The 21,499-nt window shown below is 48.0% G+C and overlaps 1 protein-coding gene across 1 annotated transcript in view; it reads right to left on the minus strand.

The window, feature by feature from the left end:
• The window catches only part of CLXN (calaxin), a 216,990-nt gene extending 197,035 nt beyond the window's left edge, over positions 1 to 19,955 (minus strand). The window contains exon 1 of the mRNA XM_078663652.1: positions 19,768 to 19,955. Within this exon, the coding sequence (XP_078519778.1) occupies positions 19,768 to 19,825 (58 nt within the window). The 5' untranslated portion in view covers positions 19,826 to 19,955. The remainder of the gene's footprint in view (positions 1 to 19,767) is intronic.
• Between the last annotated feature and the right edge of the window lie 1,544 nt (positions 19,956 to 21,499).

Here is a 21,499-nt window from a genome sequence, read left to right on the forward strand (position 1 = left end):
TCACGAACGCGGTGTTGCTTTCCTTGTCATGTCTCTTCCCTGCATCTCCACCCCACTCTCTCTGCTCTCCTCCCCACTCCCTTCTCACTGGTCGAAGTGGAGATAAAAAAGTAGGGGAACTGTGGGTGGAGAATCAGGGGGCGGGAATAAACGAAGATTGAATCAGAGGGAGGAGTCCGGGGTGTGGCTAGAAATAGCAAAACATACCAATTTTTTGTACGTTTAGCATTTCACTGACCAGTTACAGCTTATAACGTTATTTAACTAAAACAATGGATAAACATGTTATTTGAGGTTTCATTCAGGAAAAAGCATACACTCAGAGGGAATACAGGTTTATGTAAAGCGTGTGAAATATAAGCAGGAACAACATGTTACTCTCATTGTTCAGAAATCCATGATTATTTTTTGTCTCAAACATTGAGGTCATGAATACAGGGCTCCTCCTGTACACATGTGTTAAGCAGGGCTCAGAAGAGAAAGGGACTCTTCAGGAGAATCTAGACTCATGGAAACCCACAAGGGCTCCTTCATATTCATGTCAGCAAGCTAGGTGCTCAATCATAATATAGCAAATAGAACAACTGGGTGTAAGGCTTAACGCGGATGTTGCCTCGGAAGTACCAAGGAAGTGATGCTCAATCCACTACTTCCCCTAACCGGTTCACCATATGCCAGAGTAGAATAACTGGACACAAATAGTGATGCCCGTCAGGGGAAAACAGGGGAACAAAACAAGGTAAGTAGGGGAAAACACAGGTTTCTTCATACACAGTTGGAGTGACTGTCGATCCTGGGGAACCAATGCACCTCTGTAAAACTGTCTCCTAGATGTAAGAACAAAGAACAGAAGTTAGTGAAGTTCTTGTTGGCGTGTATTAGAAAATGTAGGAGGAGTGAGAAATCTGCGTACTGTTTAGAGTGTAGAGGGTGGCTTGGAAATGAAATGAGGGCTGGTCTGATAATCAGGAATGTAACTACTCCGTGTACCCTGCAATAGCACCAGAATGATTAGCCTCGAGACTTGCACTACACTATAAAACGTAGGGAATATAGCTCTAAGCCTACCTGTGTATTTTGTAGGGGATAACCAAAAGGCTAGAACTAGAATCAATACTCTAGTTCTAGGAAACAATAAACCTAAGCTGGGACTAGTATCAATACTCCACTAGTCTCAACGAAAATGAAAGGAAGAACCTTCTTCTACAGACATAAAAATAAACTGAGCACGAGCTGAGAGGTCCGTGGGGGAAATCTCAGGAATTAATCAGAACAACGGCTGATCCCTTGTAGTAGCAGGGATTAGCATCAGGCACTCGAGCTAGAACAATGTTCTGAATAGGAAGTGCCATAAACCATGAAAACCGCAATATGCTGAGAAACAGACTAAGGATTCGGAAACAAGTAACAAAGTTATGTACCTGTACGGTAATGACCCGACGACAGCCGCAGACCCGACGGGACCCGCTAAACGCCACCACCGTGACCCAGACACAGTAACACAGGACCCCGGAACCGGAAAGGAACGCGAAGCGTTCTTGGAATGGAAGGGAGGGACTAAATGCCGGGGAAGGTGCTCACGCGCATGCTCGGCTATTCGCGCATGCGTAGCATACCTTGCCAACCAACTGGTTGCTGTTCTTGCCAACCACGACCTCGGCTGCAAGCACGACACTGGGGACAGAATGCAGAACAATATCATACATTCACCCCAGTACAGAGTTCTGGGCCTTTATCCATTCTTTCTTTGCTCACCATGCCATTTAATTTTGGACCCAGCCATATGCAAATCAGTCTTGATCCTGCACCCAATGGGAACAGTCCAGCCCGAACTGCCAGGTCAGGTCCTCCCTGGACTGGAAACAAGCATCCTAAGACCGGTTTCGGGCTTTCAGCCCTCATCAGCCAGGATAGCTTGATTCCAGTGGCATGGAGAGCATGGGACTCATGTCTGAGCATACCTGTCCCACTCGGGTGACAAATGCAAAAAGAACAATTGATGGACAAAATGCAGAACAATGTCATACATTCATCCCAGTTCAGAGATCTTGGCTTAAATCCAACGTTTTTTGCTCACCATGCCATTCCAGTTTGGACCCAGCCATATGCAAATCAGTCTAGATTCTGCACCCAATGGGAACAGACCAGCCCGAACTGCCAGGCCATATGTATTCAAGTGTTCTTTCATTCGGGAAGTGAACACAAAGCAGTACCCACTGAACTATGCACATAACATATTGCTCTTTGATATGCATGATACATGTTCTTTGCAGCAGGCATATTGCCCCTCTGCACTACCTTAGATGAATAAAACAGCCACTAGACAAAACATGCACCCATCTCTCTCCAGCAGGTACATTGATCACCAAAGTTATCTAGGCACTTGTATTGTTGACCGAAACCTGCTGTATATACAAAGAACTTTGCAGTTTTTTTAAAACTCCTGCACTTGTACAAAACCGGTCCCCCTAAACTAAACTGGCCCTCTACCCTTCAAGTCGCTCTGGGAAACGCCTGCTCCTGCCCTGTTCACCGCTCCTGACCTGTTCACCGCTCCTGACCCGTTCACCGCTCCTGACCCGTTCACCGCTCCTGCCCGGTCACTGCTCCTGTTCATGTCTAATCACTGCTTCTGCCCCATCACCACTCCTGCCCCGTCACCTCTCTTGCCCCGTCACGTCACCTGCCCGCCACTTCTCCTGCCTGGTCACTTCTCCTGCCCGGTCATCTCTCCTCTCCTGCCCTGTCATGTCACCTGCCCATCACGTCACCTGCCCGTCACTTCTCCTGCCCGGTCACTTCTCCTGCCCGGTCACTTCTCCTGCCCGGTGGCCTCTCCTGCCCTGTTGCTTCTCCTTCCCCGTCACTTCTCCTGTCCCAGTCACTTCACCTTTCCCAGTCACTTCTCCTGTCCCAGTCACTTCTCCTGTCCCGTCACTTCTCCTGTCCCGTCACTTCTCCTGCCCCGTCACTTTTCCTGCACCGTCACTTCTGCCCCGTTCACTGCTCCTACCCCATTCACTGTTCCTGCCCTGTTCACTGCTCCTGTCCCATTCACTGCTCCTGCCCCGTTCACTGCTCCCGCCCCGTTCACTGCTCCTGCCCGGTTACCACTCCTGCTCATGCCTAATCACCGCTCCTGCCCCATTACTTCTACTGCTTCATCACTTCTCCTGCCCCGTCACCTCTCCTGGCCCGTCACCTCTCCTGCCCCTCACCTCCCCTGCTCCATCACCTCTCCTGCCCCGTCACCTCTCCTGCCCCGTCATCTCTCCTGCCCCGTCATCTCTCTTGCCCCGTCATCTCTCTTGCCCCGTCACCTCTCCTGCCCCGTCACCTCTCCTGCCCCGTCACCTCTCCTGCCCCGTCACCTCTCCTGCCCCGTCACTTCTCCTGCCCCGTCACTTCTCCTGCCCCGTCACTTCTCCTGCCCGTCACTTCTCCTGCCCGTCACTTCTCCTGCACGGTCACCTCTCCTGTCCAGTTACCTCTCCTGCCCAGTTACCTCTCCTTTCCTGTTGCATCTCCTGCACTGTCACTGCTCCTGACCCGTCACTTTTCCTGCCTCGTCACATTTCCTACCCTATCACTTTTCCTGCCCCGTCACCGTTCCTGCCCGTTCACTGCTCCTGCCCGTTCACTGCTCCTATCCGGTCAGCACTCCTGCCCGATCACCGCTCCTGTCCCATCACTTCTCCTGCCCCGTTCACTGCTCTTATCTGTTCACTGCCCCTATCCGTTCACTGCTCCTGCCGGTTACCGCTCCTGCCTATGCCTAATCACCGCTCCTGCCCCATCACTTCTCCTGCCCCATCACTTCTCCTGCCCCCGTCACCTCTCCTTTCCTGTCACCTCTCCTGTCCCGTCACTGCTCCTGGCACGTCAACTCTCCTGCCCCGTCACTTCTCCTATCCGTTACTTCTCCTGCCCAGACACCTCTCCTACCCTAGTACCTCTCCTTTCCTGTCGCCTCTTCTGTCTGGTCACTGCTCCTGCCCAATTCACTCTGTGTACAACATTAACAAATTACACAAGGTGTCAAGTTCCCCAGTACTCTGTCTGGTGAAAGCTCCCCTGTAATCACCGATCTCACTGGCACTTGACATTCTAAAGGCAGAGGGCGGGTACATTGTCATTCGAAAAGGGGTAATCAGCCTCAATCGGAATGACAATGGGCCTGCCCTCGGTCTGTGGGAGCTCAAAGGTGGCGGGGGCTGCCGCAGCCTCTGGAGTTCACAGAGAAGTGCGAGCAGGCCCCTGGAATCTAATGAAAAAAGTTATCGTTTTTAAGTCTGACTATTCTTGCCGTCCCGAGATGCTTTTTTTAAAGTAAGAAGTAGGGGCACGCTGTGCCCTTCTGTTCCCGCCCACTTCTACCAATCAGTCATGGGGCTCCAGCTGGTGGCAGAGAATGGTGTCCCTAGCTCGCCCGTTGCTGGAATTGCTCTAATCAGATCATCAGACATGAGGCTGAGCCCCGTTTTCGCAAGTTAACAGTTATTTTAAATGTCACATTAGAACAGTTTGCCACTCTTCTGGTCCTTATCGTGCATCAGTCAGCTAGAAAAAAAAGTAAGTAGTGGTGAAAAATACCTTCATCGATGTTTGAAATGTGCGTAATTTGCTTTAACGTAAATACGTTAAAAGTATGTAAAATTACGTGCAAACAAGCTAAATGCGGATCTTGCATTTAGCACTATCCCCCAGATTCATCATGGTCCCGATTTGCGAGTCCTTAATAGCGATTATTAAGGAATCGCTATTAAGGACTCTCAAATCGGGATTCATGTAGAAATTGCAAAATAAATTGCGATTCCTACAGCCTCCTTATTTGCGATTAGCAAATTGCTAATCGCAAATAAGGAATAACTCCCTATTCATTCCTATGGGCCTAAAGGCCCATAGGAATGAATGGGGAGTCAATCCTTATTTGCGATTAGCAATTTGCTAATCGCAAATAAGAATGCGATTTCAAGGGTGCCAGGGGTGTCCAAAGGACACCCTGTAGCACCCCTGAAATGGAAATGTAGCCTGATGTTGCGCACACACATGTCCAAAGGACATGTGTGTGTGTAACATACCACTTAGAAAAATGCACTAAAGTGCTTTTTTTCTAAGTTTTCGCTATTTACCACGAAGTCAAACTTCGCGGTAAATAGCGGATGGAAATTGCGAATTCGCAAATTTTAAAAGTTTCATGAATTGCATTTAAGGAATCTCAAATAGAGATTCCTTAAATGCTATTCCTCGCTAAAATGCGAATTCTGTAATAGCGAATTTTGCATTTGGCATGATGAATCCCAAATGCAAAAATTGCGCTTGCAAAGGGCCAGATTCTCAGAATCTGGCCCTTTGCGAGCGCAATTTCCCTTGATGAATCTGGCTGTATATTTTAGCATGAAATGTGGCGTCATGTCTGTTTTGGACATGTGGACATATTTCCTTGTAAAAATAAAAAATAAAACAATCTAAAAATAAACTAACATGTGGCACGAATATCTGCTCGCGTTCTGGCCATTCAAAGTGTTCCCACGCTATTGTTTTGTGACGAACATGACAATTCTAAGACGCAACACAGTTTAGAGACTCTTGCATAACACACTTTTCTCAAAATTACATGAATTATGCCAGCCTGGTTGAAATTTTCACCTGGTAGTCTATAGAGTCAAAAACTTAATTTCCTCCCACAGGTTCAAGGCCATTGGCCTGTTGAGTGAGGAAGTCTCATCTTTTCTATGAGCTCAGTCGTTCCTAGAATAAAATTAAGTGCTCTCTTCCACTCATCTTCAGAGGGGAGCGCGCACTGAGGCGCTCCTGTGTTTGTTGGCACCCACTCCACACCTCCATCAAGCAAGACATGATTTATACATGCAACGCTTCTCCTCATGCACATAGGGCTCTGCTGTGCAGTGAGCACAACCATGCGGGCTGCTGCTGCATCCTAGTCTCTGCTTCAGCTGTCTTCGGTTTTTCATCCTTGCTGCACGCAGTGAAACAGGACCCGCTGCTGTGCTGTAAACGTTGTGAAGGCATGAAGTTGAGGACGGGGTTGCGAGTCGATTTTTTTATTTGTTAACCACATTTCTCTGTGGGTGAACACAGATGCTTTGATACATCTGAGCTGCTCCTGCTGTCCCTTCCGCCTTAGCACTTCACCTGGAGCTTGTCTGCATCTTTTTGAGACGTATATTCTTGGAGATTATAGTGATAATGCCAAAACTGTACAGTTTTTCATCCAATAAGAGCAAGTATGTAAATTAAAACTCAGTAGCACAGTTATGTGTTGTGGTAGAGTACCAGGGTTTATCAATAGCAAACAGTCTATCGCAATAGAGCCGAGACTGGACTGGTGCTCACTCATGATTCCATCAGGGGCGCTGTATTGTGAACACTGCACAATGATAGAGCCGAGACAGGACTGGTACTCACGCGTGATTCCATCAGGGGCTCTGTATTGTGAACACTGCACAATGATAGAGCCGAGACAGGACTGGTACTCACGCGTGATTCCATCAGGGGCTCTGTATTGTGAACACTGCACAATAACAGAGCCGAGACAGGACTGGTGCTCACTCGTGATTCCATCAGGGGCGCTGTATTGTGAACACTGCACAATAATAGAGCCGAGACAGTACTGGTGCTCACTCATGATTGATTCCATGAGGGGCGCTGTATTGTGAACACTGCACAATGATAGAGCCGAGACAGGACTGGTACTCACTCGTGATTCCATCAGGGGCGCTGTATTGTGAACACTGCACAATAATAGAGCCGAGACAGGACTGGTGCTCACTCATGATTGATTCCATGAGGGGCGCTGTATTGTGAACACTGCACAATGATAGAGCCGAGACAGGACTGGTACTCACTCGTGATTCCATCAGGGGCGCTGTATTGTGAACACTGCACAATAATAGAGCCGAGACAGGACTGGTGCTCACTCATGATTCCATCAGGGGCGTTGTATTGTGAACACTGCACAATAATAGAGCCGAGACAGGACTGTGCTCACTCATGATTGATTCCATCAGGGGCGCTGTATTGTGACCACTGCACAATAATAGAGCCGAGACAGGACTGATGCTCACTCATGATTGATTCCATCAGGGGCGCTGTATTGTGAACACTGCACAATGGTAGAGCCGAGACAGGGCTGGTGCTCAATCGTGATTCCATCAGGGGCGCTGTATTGTGCACACTGCACAATAATAGAGCCGAGACAGGACTGGTGCTCACTCATGATTGATTCCATCAGGGGCGCTGTATTGTGAACACTGCACAATGATAGAGCCGAGACAGGACTGGTGCTCACTCATGATTGATTCCATCAGGGGCGCTGTATTGTGAAAACTGCACAATGATAGAGCCGAGAGACTGGTGCTCACTCATGATTCCATCAGGGGCGCTGTATTGTGAACACTGCACAATAATAGAGCCGAGACAGGACTTGTGCTCACTCATGATTGATTCCATCAGGGGCATTGTATTGTGAACACTGCACAATGATAGAGCCGAGACAGGGCTGGTGCTCACTCGTGATTCCATCAGGGGCGCTGTATTGTGCACACCGCACAATGATAGAGCCGAGACAGGACTGGTACTCACTCGTGATTCCATCAGGGGCGATGTTGTGAACACTGCACGATAATAGAGCCGAGACAGGACTGGTGCTCACTCATGATTGATTCCATGAGGGGCGCTGTATTGTGAACACTGCACAATGATAGAGCCGAGACAGGACTGGTACTCACTCGTGATTCCATCAGGGGCGCTGTATTGTGAACACTGCACAATAATAGAGCCGAGACAGGACTGGTGCTCACTCATGATTGATTCCATGAGGGGCGCTGTATTGTGAACACTGCACAATGATAGAGCCGAGACAGGACTGGTACTCACTCGTGATTCCATCAGGGGCGCTGTATTGTGAACACTGCACAATAATAGAGCCGAGACAGGACTGGTGCTCACTCATGATTCCATCAGGGGCGATGTTGTGAACACTGCACAATAATAGAGCCGAGACAGGACTGGTGCTCACTCATGATTGATTCCATCAGGGGCGCTGTATTGTGAACACTGCACAATAATAGAGCCGAGACAGGACTGGTGCTCACTCATGATTGATTCCATCAGGGGCGCTGTATTGTGAACACTGCACAATGATAGAGCCGAGAGACTGGTGCTCACTCATGATTCCATCAGGGGCGCTGTATTGTGAACACTGCACAATAATAGAGCCGAGACAGGACTTGTGCTCACTCATGATTGATTCCATCAGGGGCGCTGTATTGTGAACACTGCACAATGATAGAGCCGAGACAGGGCTGGTGCTCAATCGTGATTCCATCAGGGGCGCTGTATTGTGCACACTGCACAATAATAGAGCCGAGACAGGACTGGTGCTCACTCATGATTCCATCAGGGGCGATGTTGTGAACACTGCACAATAATAGAGCCGAGACAGGACTGGTGCTCACTCGTGATTCCATCAGGGGCGCTGTATTGTGAACACTGCACAATAATAGAGCCGAGACAGGACTGGTGCTCACTCGCGATTCCATCAGGGGCGTTGTATTGTGAACACTGCACAATAATAGAGCCGAGACAGGACTGTGCTCACTCATGATTGATTCCATCGGGGGCGCAGTATTGTGAACACTGCACAATGATAGAGCCGAGACAGGACTGGTACTCACTTGTGATTCCATCAGGGGCTCTGTATTGTGAACACTGCACAATAATAGAGCCGAGACAGGACTGGTACCAGAGGCGCAACTAGAGTCAAATTTCGGGGGAGGAGGGCTAAGAAAAAATTTCGGGGGTGGGGGGCTGAATCTTTAGGCAATCGGCAGAGTCGAGCTGCAGGGGCTCTTAGAAGGGGTGAAACAACAACAAAGCCACATTAACATGCACAAGGTCTTTTAAAGACATGTGAAGTGCTTGGGTGCCGCTGTGAGCGGGCCCGGGAAGTGTCTCATCCCGGGCTGCCACACACGACGGGGAGGGGGGGGGGGCTAAAGCCCATTGTGGCCGATGGGTGTTGCGCACCTGACCGGTACTCACTCGTGATTCCATCAGGGGCACTGTATTGTGAACACTGCACAATAATAGAGCCGAGACAGGACTAGTGCTCACTCGCGATTCCATCAGGGCCGTTGTATTGTGAACACTGCACAATAATAGAGCCGAGACAGGACTGGTGCTCACTCATGATTGATTCCATCAGGGGCGCTGTATTGTGAACACTGCACAATGATAGAGCCGAGACAGGACTGGTACCCACGCGTGATTCCATCAGGGGCTCTGTATTGTGAACACTGCACAATAATAGAGCCGAGACAGGACTGGTGCTCACTCATGATTAATTCCATCAGGGGTGCTGTATTGTGAACACTGCACAATAATAGAGCCGAGACAGGACTGGTACTCACTCGTGATTCCATCAGGGGCGCTGTATTGTGAACACTGCACAATATTAGAGCCGAGACAGGACTGGTGCTCACTCGTGATTCCATCAGGGGCTCTGTATTGTGAACACTGCACAACAATAGAGCTGAGACAGGACTGGTGCTCACTCATGATTGATTTCATCAGGGGCGCTGTATTGTGTACACTGCACAATGATAATAGAGCCGAGACAGGACTGGTACTCACTCGTGATTCCATCAGCCGCTTTGTATTGTGAACACTGCACAATAATAGAGCCGAGACAGGACTGGTGCTCACTCATGATTGATTCCATGAGGGGCGCTGTATTGTGAACACTGCACAATGATAGAGCCGAGACAGGACTGGTACTCACTCGTGATTCCATCAGGGGCGCTGTATTGTGAACACTGCACAATAATAGAGCCGAGACAGGACTGGTGCTCACTCATGATTCCATCAGGGGCGATGTTGTGAACACTGCACAATAATAGAGCCGAGACAGGACTGGTGCTCACTCATGATTGATTCCATCAGGGGCGGTGTATTGTGAACACTGCACAATAATAGAGCCGAGACAGGACTGGTGCTCACTCATGATTGATTCCATCAGGGGCGCTGTATTGTGAACACTGCACAATGATAGAGCCGAGAGACTGGTGCTCACTCATGATTCCATCAGGGGCGCTGTATTGTGAACACTGCACAATAATAGAGCCGAGACAGGACTTGTGCTCACTCATGATTGATTCCATCAGGGGCGCTGTATTGTGAACACTGCACAATGATAGAGCCGAGACAGGGCTGGTGCTCATTCGTGATTCCATCAGGGGCGCTGTATTGTGCACACTGCACAATAATAGAGCCGAGACAGGACTGGTGCTCACTCATGATTCCATCAGGGGCGATGTTGTGAACACTGCACAATAATAGAGCCGAGACAGGACTGGTGCTCACTCGTGATTCCATCAGGGGCGCTGTATTGTGAACACTGCACAATAATAGAGCCGAGACAGGACTGGTACTCACTCGCGATTCCATCAGGGGCTCTGTATTCTGAACACTTCACAATAATAGAGCCGAGACAGGACTTGTGCTCACTCATGATGGATTCCATCAGGGGTGCTCTATTGTGAACACTGCACAATGATAGAGCCGAGACAGGACTGATACTCACTCGTGATTCCATCAGGGGCGCTGTATTGTGAACACTGCACAATAATAGAGCCGAGACAGGACTGGTGCTCACTCGCGATTCCATCAGGGGCGTTGTATTGTGAACACTGCACAATAATAGAGCCGAGACAGGACTGTGCTCACTCATGATTGATTCCATCGGGGGCGCAGTATTGTGAACACTGCACAATGATAGAGCCGAGACAGGACTGGTACTCACTCGTGATTCCATCAGGGGCTCTGTATTGTGAACACTGCACAATAATAGAGCCGAGACAGGACTGGTACCAGAGGCGCAACTAGAGTCATATTTCGGGGGAGGAGGGCTAAGAAAAAATTTCGGGGGTGGGGGGCTGAATCTTTAGGCAATCGGCAGAGTCGAGCTGCAGGGGTTCTTAGAAGGGGTGAAACAACAACAAAGCCACATTAACATGCACAAGGTCTTTTAAAGACATGTGAAGTGCTTGGGTGCGGCTGTGAGCGGGCCCGGGAAGTGTCTCATCCCGGGCTGCCACACACGACGGGGAGGGGGGGGGGGGGGGGGCTAAAGCCCATTGTGGCCGATGGGTGTTGCGCGCCTGACCGGTACTCACTCGTGATTCCATCAGGGGCACTGTATTGTGAACACTGCACAATAATAGAGCCGAGACAGGACTAGTGCTCACTCGCGATTCCATCAGGGCCGTTGTATTGTGAACACTGCACAATAATAGAGCCGAGATAGAACTGGTACTCACTCGTGATTCCATCAGGGGCGCTGTATTGTGAACACTGCACAATAATAGAGCCGAGACAGGACTGGTGCTCACTCATGATTGATTCCATCAGGGGCGCTGTATTGTGAACACTGCACAATGATAGAGCCGAGACAGGACTGGTACCCACGCGTGATTCCATCAGGGGCTCTGTATTGTGAACACTGCACAATAATAGAGCCGAGACAGGACTGGTGCTCACTCATGATTAATTCCATCAGGGGTGCTGTATTGTGAACACTGCACAATAATAGAGCCGAGACAGGACTGGTACTCACTCGTGATTCCATCAGGGGCGCTGTATTGTGAACACTGCACAATATTAGAGCCGAGACAGGACTGGTGCTCACTCGTGATTCCATCAGGGGCTCTGTATTGTGAACACTGCACAACAATAGAGCCGAGACAGGACTGGTGCTCACTCATGATTGATTTCATCAGGGGCGCTGTATTGTGTACACTGCACAATGATAATAGAGCCGAGACAGGACTGGTACTCACTCGTGATTCCATCAGCCGCTCTGTATTGTGAACACTGCACAATAATAGAGCCGAGACAGGACTGGTGCTCACTCATAATTGATTCCATCAGGGGCGCTGTATTGTGAACACTGCACAATAATAGAGCCGAGACAGGACTGGTACTCACTCGTGATTCCATCAGGGGCTCTGTATTGTGAACACTGCACAATAACAGAGCCGAGACAGGACTTGTGCTCACTCATGATTGATTCCATCAGGGGCGCTGTATTGTGAACACTGCACAATAATAGAGCAGAGACAGGACTGGTGCTCACCCGCGATTCTATCAGAGGCGCTATATTGTGAACACTGCACAATAATAGAGCAGAGGCAGGACTGGTGCTCACTCGCGATTCCATCAGGGGCGCTGTATTGTGAACACTGCACAATAATAGAGCCGAGACAGGACTGGTGCTCACCCGCGATTCTATCAGATGCGCTATATTGTGAATACTGCACAATAATAGAGCTGAGACAGGACTGGTGCTCACTCATGATTCCTTCAGGGGCGCTCACTCATGATTCCATCAGGGGCGCTGTATTGTAAACCCTGTCCCCGTAGTTTCCACTTCCAAGTTTAGTTGTGCACTCCACTTTGAATGCTCTACAATGGATTTCCTGGATGTATGATGTTGCTTAGCCATGCCCGAGGTAATCACTGCCTCAGTAGAAGGGTAAAAATAGGTGTAGTAACATTGTATTCTGAGTTAGTATGGAATATTCATAGTGGAACATGTTGGCATCATATGGAATGTATATAAAAGGTAGATCCTTAGAATGTACGGCACTCTGCCATGGATCTTCCCAAGAGCTGCCAGCACCCTTTTTTTCTAGTGTACTTCTAATTTTGAATTCACAAATTAAGTCACAGCAGTTCGTTCTGTGCGCTGTAATCGCGTTGTACAGCTGCGGCTCTTTAAGTTATACTTCAGTCCTTTTCAGGCTTGCCTCAGGTCAAATAATTACCTCCTTGCATCCCTAGGATGGGAGCAGAGGAGAGCCCTTTTTAAATATGGGAACTATCTCTGCGCCCAGCCAAGTACAGGGAACCGTCATGCCTCTCAAAATCGCATTGAACAGAATCTGGAAATAGGGGCCCCAGATTTTCGGTTCCTGCTTAAAGAGATTCCCTGGAAGTTTGTCCAAGCCTGGGGCTTTACCTGAGGTAAGTTTGGAGATGACATTACATACTTCTAGCACTGTGAACTCGGTCACCTCAGGATGCGATGTTATGGCGGCCTGGGCAACTAGGTCCTGGGTATAGTCAGTGAGTCCCTCGGGAGAATATAAGGCCCGATAGTGACCTTCCCAGAGTTCAGGGCTTCTATTGCTGCTTTCAGCTCACCACTACCATTGTTTGTTATAGTCCAAAATTTACGGAAATCTTTGGCTTCAAGCGCCAGAGATAAGCTAGACCATTTTTCATGGTCCCATTCTTCCTTGGCGCAATTAATCAGCCATTTGTAGTGAGCCCTCCTGGTTTTGATTTTAGTTCTGTCATTTTCTTTTATAGCCTGCAATAGCTCTTTTTTCGCCTTCCTGCAAGCTGGATTGTACCAGGAGCAGTGGAGGACCCTTTTTGTCCTCCCCGACACCCGAGGGTTAAGTAGCTCACCCAAGTTTAACAGAACGCCCTTATTGAGTACCTCCAGCTTGGATAAATAGTCATAAGATGGTGGTTGGCTAGTTAGTATTGCAATCTTGCTGAACAAGGGAAGTATTGAACTGTAAAGTTTCCCTAGTTGTTCCGGGTATTCAACTAGTTCTTGCCAACTAACTCTGCGCCTATCATTAGAGACGGTAAGGTTGCCTTCATTGGCGTCAGAGGATACGACATCACTCCCACTACTACAGGGTAAACCCAGTTTTAAGATAAGGGCATTATGGTCACTGTCTGCTCTTATGACAACATTGAAATCAATGACCAAAGGCCATAGTCTTGTCTCCGCCAGAATGTAATCAAGAAGAGACATTTGTCCCGGTTTGTTGTAAGTACATTTGGCTGGGATATCAGAAGGAGTGCGGCCGTTGCAGGCCCGTAGAGAATGGTTTAAGGTAAGTGCCGTAATTTGAATGGATAACGGGGACCATGCCTTGGGAGCGGGAGCCTGGATCGCAGGTATAGACCAGTGCTCGTCCTCTGCAGTTAGGGCTTCGTCATTTAGGCCCTTGGGGGGTTCGTAATGGCAATTAAAATCACCGCCCACCAGCAAGCGGGTGCCAGTCGGAATTGTTAAAATAAAGAGGGATACATCCTCGATGGTACTATAACTCACTGGCTGGACTTACAGGGCGGGAATATACATTAATCAACGCAATTTTGAACGCGTTGGGCCAAGTAAGAACCACACACTGAATATCTTTGTAATGAGTGTTTAGGACTTTGGTTGTGCAGCCAAGGTGGGTGCCAACCCAGATAGTGAGGCCCCCGGACGGGCGGGCGACCTTTCCCTCCCCAGACAGACGGGACATAAAATGTAGCAAAGCTTGTCCGGTGTAGCTCAGTACGGGCCCATGTCTCCTGGAAGAGGCACACGTCACTTTCGTCCACAAAGGAGCCCCAATCAGGGCAGGTCAGTTTGCTGGGGAGCCCTGCCAGATTCCACGATACTATTTTAAATGAATCTGGCCCAGGACCCCCGCCATTTTCCTTAAATGGGACCGTGCTACCTATGTTAGTCTGGGTCGCTATGTGCACTAGGGGGGGCAGTGAATTATTAGCCTCAGCTACAGGGATACTAGACTCGCTGCTTCTACCAATGGGGAGCCTGCTGTTACTAGAAATGGATTGTATTGGTGTAGTCTCCCTAATTCTTCCCACCATCCTAGCCTCACTAGTGCTAGCTCTTTTACTTTCTTTTGCAATTCCACCCACTGCCTTATCAGCCATATCTGTATCAAACACTTCCCCCTTTATGGGCCCCTGTGTGGGCCACTGTCAGTCCACCTGATCCGGGCTACTAAATCTATTATGTAGGCTTATTGCCGCTGGACCTGGAGAATCTCTGTACCTGCCCAGGCTACTTCCACCCGCCGTTGGGCGCCTTACCAAATTCTAGGGTTGCTCAGAACCTAAGCTAGTGCCTAGTTGCCCCGGAGGATACAAATATGACAGAGGGAGCGACTGTATAGCTGTGTCCGTGCGAGACTGACCCCATTGGCAAATATGAGACACCGTCCGTGTGTCTCTAAAATGTATTAGTACACAGTCCCCAATTAGATCCTTTACCCTGTTGCCCACCCATGGCACCCTACGGACAAGTAGGATTTCACTGGTTACAGTTGGCAGCAGGGGCCTGTTTTTATTAAGCCAATCTGTGACTTTGTTTTTAAGTGAAGTGTGTGACTCCTCACTCTCATTATTCAATACAGGGACCCCTGCTAAAACCACCACATAGGAACTAGATTCAGGTGGTAGGTTAATTTGGATGGGCCTTAAATTGCCAGAGCGTTGTGGCTGTGTAAATGTGCTGGAATCATTGCGTGGTAAGGATTTGTGCCGTGGATTTGGGCCCTGGCCAGCGTTGGAAGCAGCGACTACACGTCTGTTGTGCCCGTACCCATTACCGTGCTGCTAGGCCCTTGTAATTTGGGATCAGATGCGAGTGACCCTGCCGAACCTGTAGCACCATAGTCTCGTGCAGCAGGCTCGGCCGGACCCACAATAGTTTAACCAATTGGGAGAGCAAGTGGATGTTTGTCATCAGCCCTTAATCGTTTCACTGCAGCCCCCTGAGATTGGTTAGAAGCATTAGTTAAAAGTAATAAGTTGGCTTCAATTGCAGCTAGTCTATCAGTGAGAGGAGACAAAAGATCAGAAAACAGAGCCCCCACTTTGGTCCAAAAGTCATTGTTCACAATGGGAGCTTGAGCATTTTGTGTGTCAGTAGCCGTAAGTTCTACATCAATTGGCACTTGTACGCACTCTTCCCGGGGTTCCAGTATTGGTGGCTCAGACTCCTCCACACTTCTTCTCTTTAATTTGGTAAGGCACCTTTTTGTGCGATAACCCGTGTCCCGTTTCTTTTTGATAGCTCCTTGTGCCTTTGGTGAGTGATCTTTTCTGCTCGTTGGAGGGGCAGTCATCAACCTTGTTTTCGGGTAGGATGGCTCAACTGGTGGCCTTGACTCTATTACGGGGTCTGTCAGATTGCATGCCGGGATGTTAGTTGCCCTGAGGGGGAGGAGTTAGTGCATGCCGAGCCCTGTACAGATAGATTAGCCGGCGAAATGCCATCCCCCAGCTGACAGGAATGTGCGAGCGCGTCAATTGATAGCCGCCGTTCTGTGACTGCTATCTCTTGCGCAAGCACATTCAACGCTTTTGTAAAGAAGTAGTTGAGTGTTCCCATCATGCCCCCACTTTTCATGCTCATCTTATCCTTGGTGACACCCAACGTCATCTCTGGTAAATGGAAAATTCAGCCCCCCTATGGAAAAGGTCGGGTGCTTGACTTACCAACTAGCGTTAGGCATCCGTTTCCGGGGCCGGAGGTTAGAGAGCCGGTCTTCTCCGGCCTCGAACGGGCTCAAACGGGCCCGCCCATGGCCCAGGCGTTTCCAAAGATATAGGTTGTCAGAGTTAGGGGGAGGAGCGCGGTGATGCTGAGTGCGGAGACTCCTGGTCCTGGGAGTCCCGCTGGCTCCCACTCTCCCCTCTGTGGCAGGGAAACTGCAGGCAACAACAACCGCTCCGAGCGGAACCCACGAAGCGGGGGCCGCGAGCGGTAATGAGGCGGTAGCAGGGGGAGGAGCGCGTGATGCTGGGTGCGGAGAATCCTGGTCCTGGGAGTCCCGCTGGCTCCCACTCTCCCCTCTGTGGCAAGGAAACTGCAGGCAACAACAACCGCTCCAAGCAATGTCATGTCCCCTACGGTCCAGTGAAATCACAGAATGAGTTCCAGCAGGAAACTAGCAACTGTTGGCTGGTAGGACCTTTATTTACCTTTGTGGCCTGGCTTCCTGGGGGCGCCGTCTATGCAAGTTTAGTATGTTTTTCAAGCACCTGCTGCAGCGTTTCTTTCCTCCGGCAATTACTAGGCCTCACAATAATTTCAAGATAACTTGTGTGATAAATTAATCTTCCTGGAGAGAGATCAGCGTTTTGTATAGTTGAGGTTTTAACTTATGTGAAGTTAGTGCAGAGCGTTAATATGCCTGCTGCTAAGAACGTGTGCCAAGTAGATTACAGAGTTCATATAAATTAAACAGATCAACAGGTTACTGCTTTTAAAAGAGACATCCTTTTGTTACTTGCAATTTATAACTTAAAGTCCTAATATTCAACAGTGAGCTATTAACATTCACCATAGAACTGCATAAGCACTGCAAAGAATACATTAGAGAATTGATTAATGTTCCATAAAGGGTTAATTTGGCTAGAAATCGATTCTTATTATGAAAGAAAACTCCCAACTATGCTTTTTCATTTTCGACTCGGAGTGTGTGCTTCTCCACACCAAGCAGTCTTAAACTATACTGCCTACCAGTATGGATGACATGTGACTCCTACCCTTTTAGTCCTTTGGCTTATGTAACACTTCCTATACACTGATTTACACACGTATGTTTAATTGTCTCTGTGTAATGTGTGTGTGATGCAAAGTGCTCTGACATCCTTTACTGGTATGCGTCGCTAAATAACTAATTCAATGCATCTGAGAGAGTGTGGTTATGGAGACTTGGTTCCTGTTAAAGGATGCTAGTGAGAGAATCCGTGGTGGAGGTGGTCATTGGGGGTGCGCCAACAAACATTGTCGCACAGGGCCCCAGAAGCCGGCCCTGCACAAATGTGTGTCACTACTTCACCTATCTTCACGGTGTAACCAACTGACCATTGTAAAAATCCTTTAGGTAAGGCTAAATGCTGCAGGCATAGAAGTGTGCATCTCCTCAGTGAAGAAAATACGTGTCATGTAAGAACTACAGTAGGACAACTTCTCTAAGGTTGTCCCAAGTTCACAGAAGGTGGATGTGTTTCTTGCAGTGCCAATGTAGATCCGACATGGAATCCACATTCAGCAGACGGATGGAACATAGAAAGATGTTAATTATAACTAGTTTTGTCTGTAGCCGATCTGACTGGTAACCAGGCATGTTCGTATAGGCTGAAGGCATGTTGGGCCTTGGCTCTTCCCTGGATAGAGAAAGGAGCACAATAGGCCTGTGGCTTAGCTGAGGTACGAGGGCAGGTGTAAGCGGCAGAAAATGACACCTACAATTAACTCTCAGCACTTGGAGCAAGGAGACCGTGGGCTTAATTTATACGGTAAGTGCGGTGAATTTGACCAGATTATCTGTGCTTTTCCAATTGTAAATGTAAATGTGCTGGATTTGTAAAGCGCACGGCTGCCTGTAAACTCCCGGCGCTTGCTTTGGGAACCCGTCCTGGTATTCCCCTGTGAGAAACCCCGGCAGGGTGTCCACAAGGTGAAAGCCAGGCATCCCGCCGCAAGGGGCCGTAGTGGAGATTAAGCAAGCTATTGCCCAGAGTCGCAGAGTGTGACCCCGTGAGTTGAGTAGGCACCAGAGCGAGAATTGTCGAGTCCGTGGAATTTTGAGCCCGAAACCCGCCGAGGCGGGGAATCGAACCCTGGTCCACGGTCGATCTCAGCTTCCGGGTCTGCCGCCTCTAACCACTGAGCCACGCTTCTCCACCAATTCTATACTTTCTAGGCATTTTGCGAAGTTTAACATTAAATTTACTTTTTGGACTTGACATATGATAATTACCTTTTCTGTACTCTAAAAAACATGAAACCTGACTTTCTAAAAGTAAATTTAACTTAGCAAATCGCTTATTTTTCTTTGCTAGCTACCACAAGTACAATGGTCTCACTGACTCCTACTTGGTATATACTCCATTGTGTTGCATACATTATATCACATAACAGTAATATCACCCGTTGCATCGACCTAAACAATGCATTGCAAGGGAAGCATAGGAAATTAGACATGGATATTATAGTTAAGGTTAGCACACAATGTGGTGATGAAAATAGTAATCTAATTAAGTAAATCTAATTAGTATGACCCTGTAGTAATAGGCAATGTACTGGGTGCAATAATATAGGTCGATATTCCCAACCTCTTTATAGTGTCATACAACACGTCCCAAGATAAATCTCTGAAGAAAAGCGAATCCTACCTGAACTTTTGAGTCCTGTAATATTTATGTTCTAGACTTGTCAAGTAGTCTTCCTTTTGCTTTTTGAAAAGAAGATGTATTTATTCTTTTTCCAACAGTGTGTTTTTTCCTACTAAAGAACTTTGTGGGTGCATTAGTTGTATAGATGTGTGCAGCATAACTTTACTTTTTATCGTTCAGTGTGGTTGTGGTGACCTGACCTATCTACATTCTTTTATAGAGAGCATAGCCAAAACGGGTAGCTAGTTGTGATGTGGTGTTATGTCTGTGATGGTGCGCTATTTAATGTGTTTACATATTCATTCATATGATTTTTTTCTGCAGCGTAATAATTATGTCACCTGTCAATGATTTAGCACAAACTTTGATGTCTTTAATAGCTTATATAATGTGATGAATTATGTGTGGCATGGCCAAACACATATAAATAAGGTCCCAAAGACGAGACCTATATGCCAATGCTTGTTTTTGATTGGCACGGGGAGATTAAGTGGTTTGCCCCAAACGCAAGATGTGTAGCCGACCCTGAGGCTCGAACCTTAGCGTCCCAGCGACAAGGTCGGCAGTGTAGCCGCGAGACCACATCCTCTCCCAATGTAGTTCGAGCAACTGTAATGGGAAACAAGAATGCTAGGCAAATGCTTAATCGGGTACTGGCTCCTGCACCTCCTTCCAGAATATCAAAACATGAATGAATGGCAAAGAATTCTTCTGCACACACAGCCACCCCGTACTCACAGTGTTTCTCTACTTTGGACAGGGTTTCAGCCTGTTTCTGCAAGTTCTTTCGGTTCATGTTGGAGACTTGATAAACAAATACGCTTACGCGTATCGTGCAGAGGTGAAGGAGACTGCAGCGACGCAAGATGGTACAGATCGGCCTTTTTCTTTTCCACGGTTTCACTAGCTAAAAGATAAAGTGAAGCAGACAAGGAGACCAGGAAGTCACAAAACGTAACCTAGACAACCAGACCCACTGCTGCCCAATCAAAAACGTGATCAGCTAACTATAGACAAAGAAGAAGGACTAAATTGACTTGTGACGGTCAGAGGGTTCGGTCGGAGAGTCTTTTCTCGGATTCGGATATGGGGGAGAGCTTTCGGGTCAGTTATAGTAGCGTGATGGTGGCTGTTTGTTGCTCTGTTTGGAGTGGGCACGTATCGTCCACACACCTCGTAAGACATAGGAAATGCCTTTGGCTAAGGATATATGGCGCAAAAACCTCGAGTCGGCGGGCTTATAGGCTGAGGGCAGTATCGGAATTGCATTAAAAAAAACAAGCATTGGAAATGCAACAGGTCTCGCATTTTTTTTTCTTCAGTTAGAGGTATGTTAAGAACTTCCGACACTATGTAAACAAGGTATTGGCATTGTAAATGGTAATGTCTTTTAATTACCAAGGGAGGAGAAAGGGAGTGATGGTGCATGATTACCAGTTCAGGATATTTTCTCTAATGCCATACTCACCTGGGCCCATAAACATTACACACCTTAAACCGGTAATCAATTTATCCTGCCTATCAGTGGGTTTAATTTACCTGAACACCATAACTTACCAAGTCCTTGTCATTTTTCTTAATTTAATCACTTAGGCAAATAGATCTGGCAGTTAGAATAAGAGGTAGCATAACAATTCACCTTATCATAAATGACCACAGACTCGGGGAAGTTTAAAACACTTTATCTTTGCAATATTTTGTGAGTCAGGTACGAAAACAGTGCAACCAAAGACTTTTCAAGTAGAAAAATAACGATCAAAGTAAAATTATTTAGAGACTTAGCAAAATTATTTTTAGACATTGGTAACTGGGAAGGGTGGAAAAAGGAAAAGGTACAAAGACATACCACACTGTAGAACTGCAATTCCAGAAATAAGACGGTACTACGTCGTAAGTGTAAGATTACTTTAATATCTATAAACAGAAGGAGAGCGCCGGGGACACCCTCGCACTTGGAGCCCTCCGTGCGGAATGGCCGGGGCGCTCCCAGGATGCATTGCGCTGTCACGTGGTGTGGAGCACTAGAGCGCTACACCACACACACACACACATTATATTTACCTAGAGGGGCGTGAGGACCAACCCCTGGCCAAGGGCTGGAAAGAAAGGGCTCCCGACTATTCAGGAGCCAACAGGTCAGGACAGGTGCAAGACAGGACAGGTAACCTCTGCTAAGTGCAACACCAGCGTCACACCCCTCTCTGCAGCTACTCTCGTTCCCCTTCTTTGGGAGAGAATATTCTCCTTTTGCGAAACCCCCGATTCTATTACAGGACCGGAGGCTTCGTATTATGCTTCTCTTTCTTTTATTTGCTACTCACAGCAGCCAATGAAAAACGTTTTGTATGCAAATAAAACTACATTTCCCATGATGCTTGTCCCTACATCACATCCTGTACAGCCCTATAAGAGCCACTGTATCCTGTTTCTCTTCCTCTTTCTTTGCTGCTCACGCAGCCAGTTAAGTGCC

This window comes from Lissotriton helveticus, chromosome 10, assembly GCF_964261635.1.
Source record: "Lissotriton helveticus chromosome 10, aLisHel1.1, whole genome shotgun sequence".
Lineage (NCBI taxonomy): Eukaryota > Metazoa > Chordata > Amphibia > Caudata > Salamandridae > Lissotriton > Lissotriton helveticus.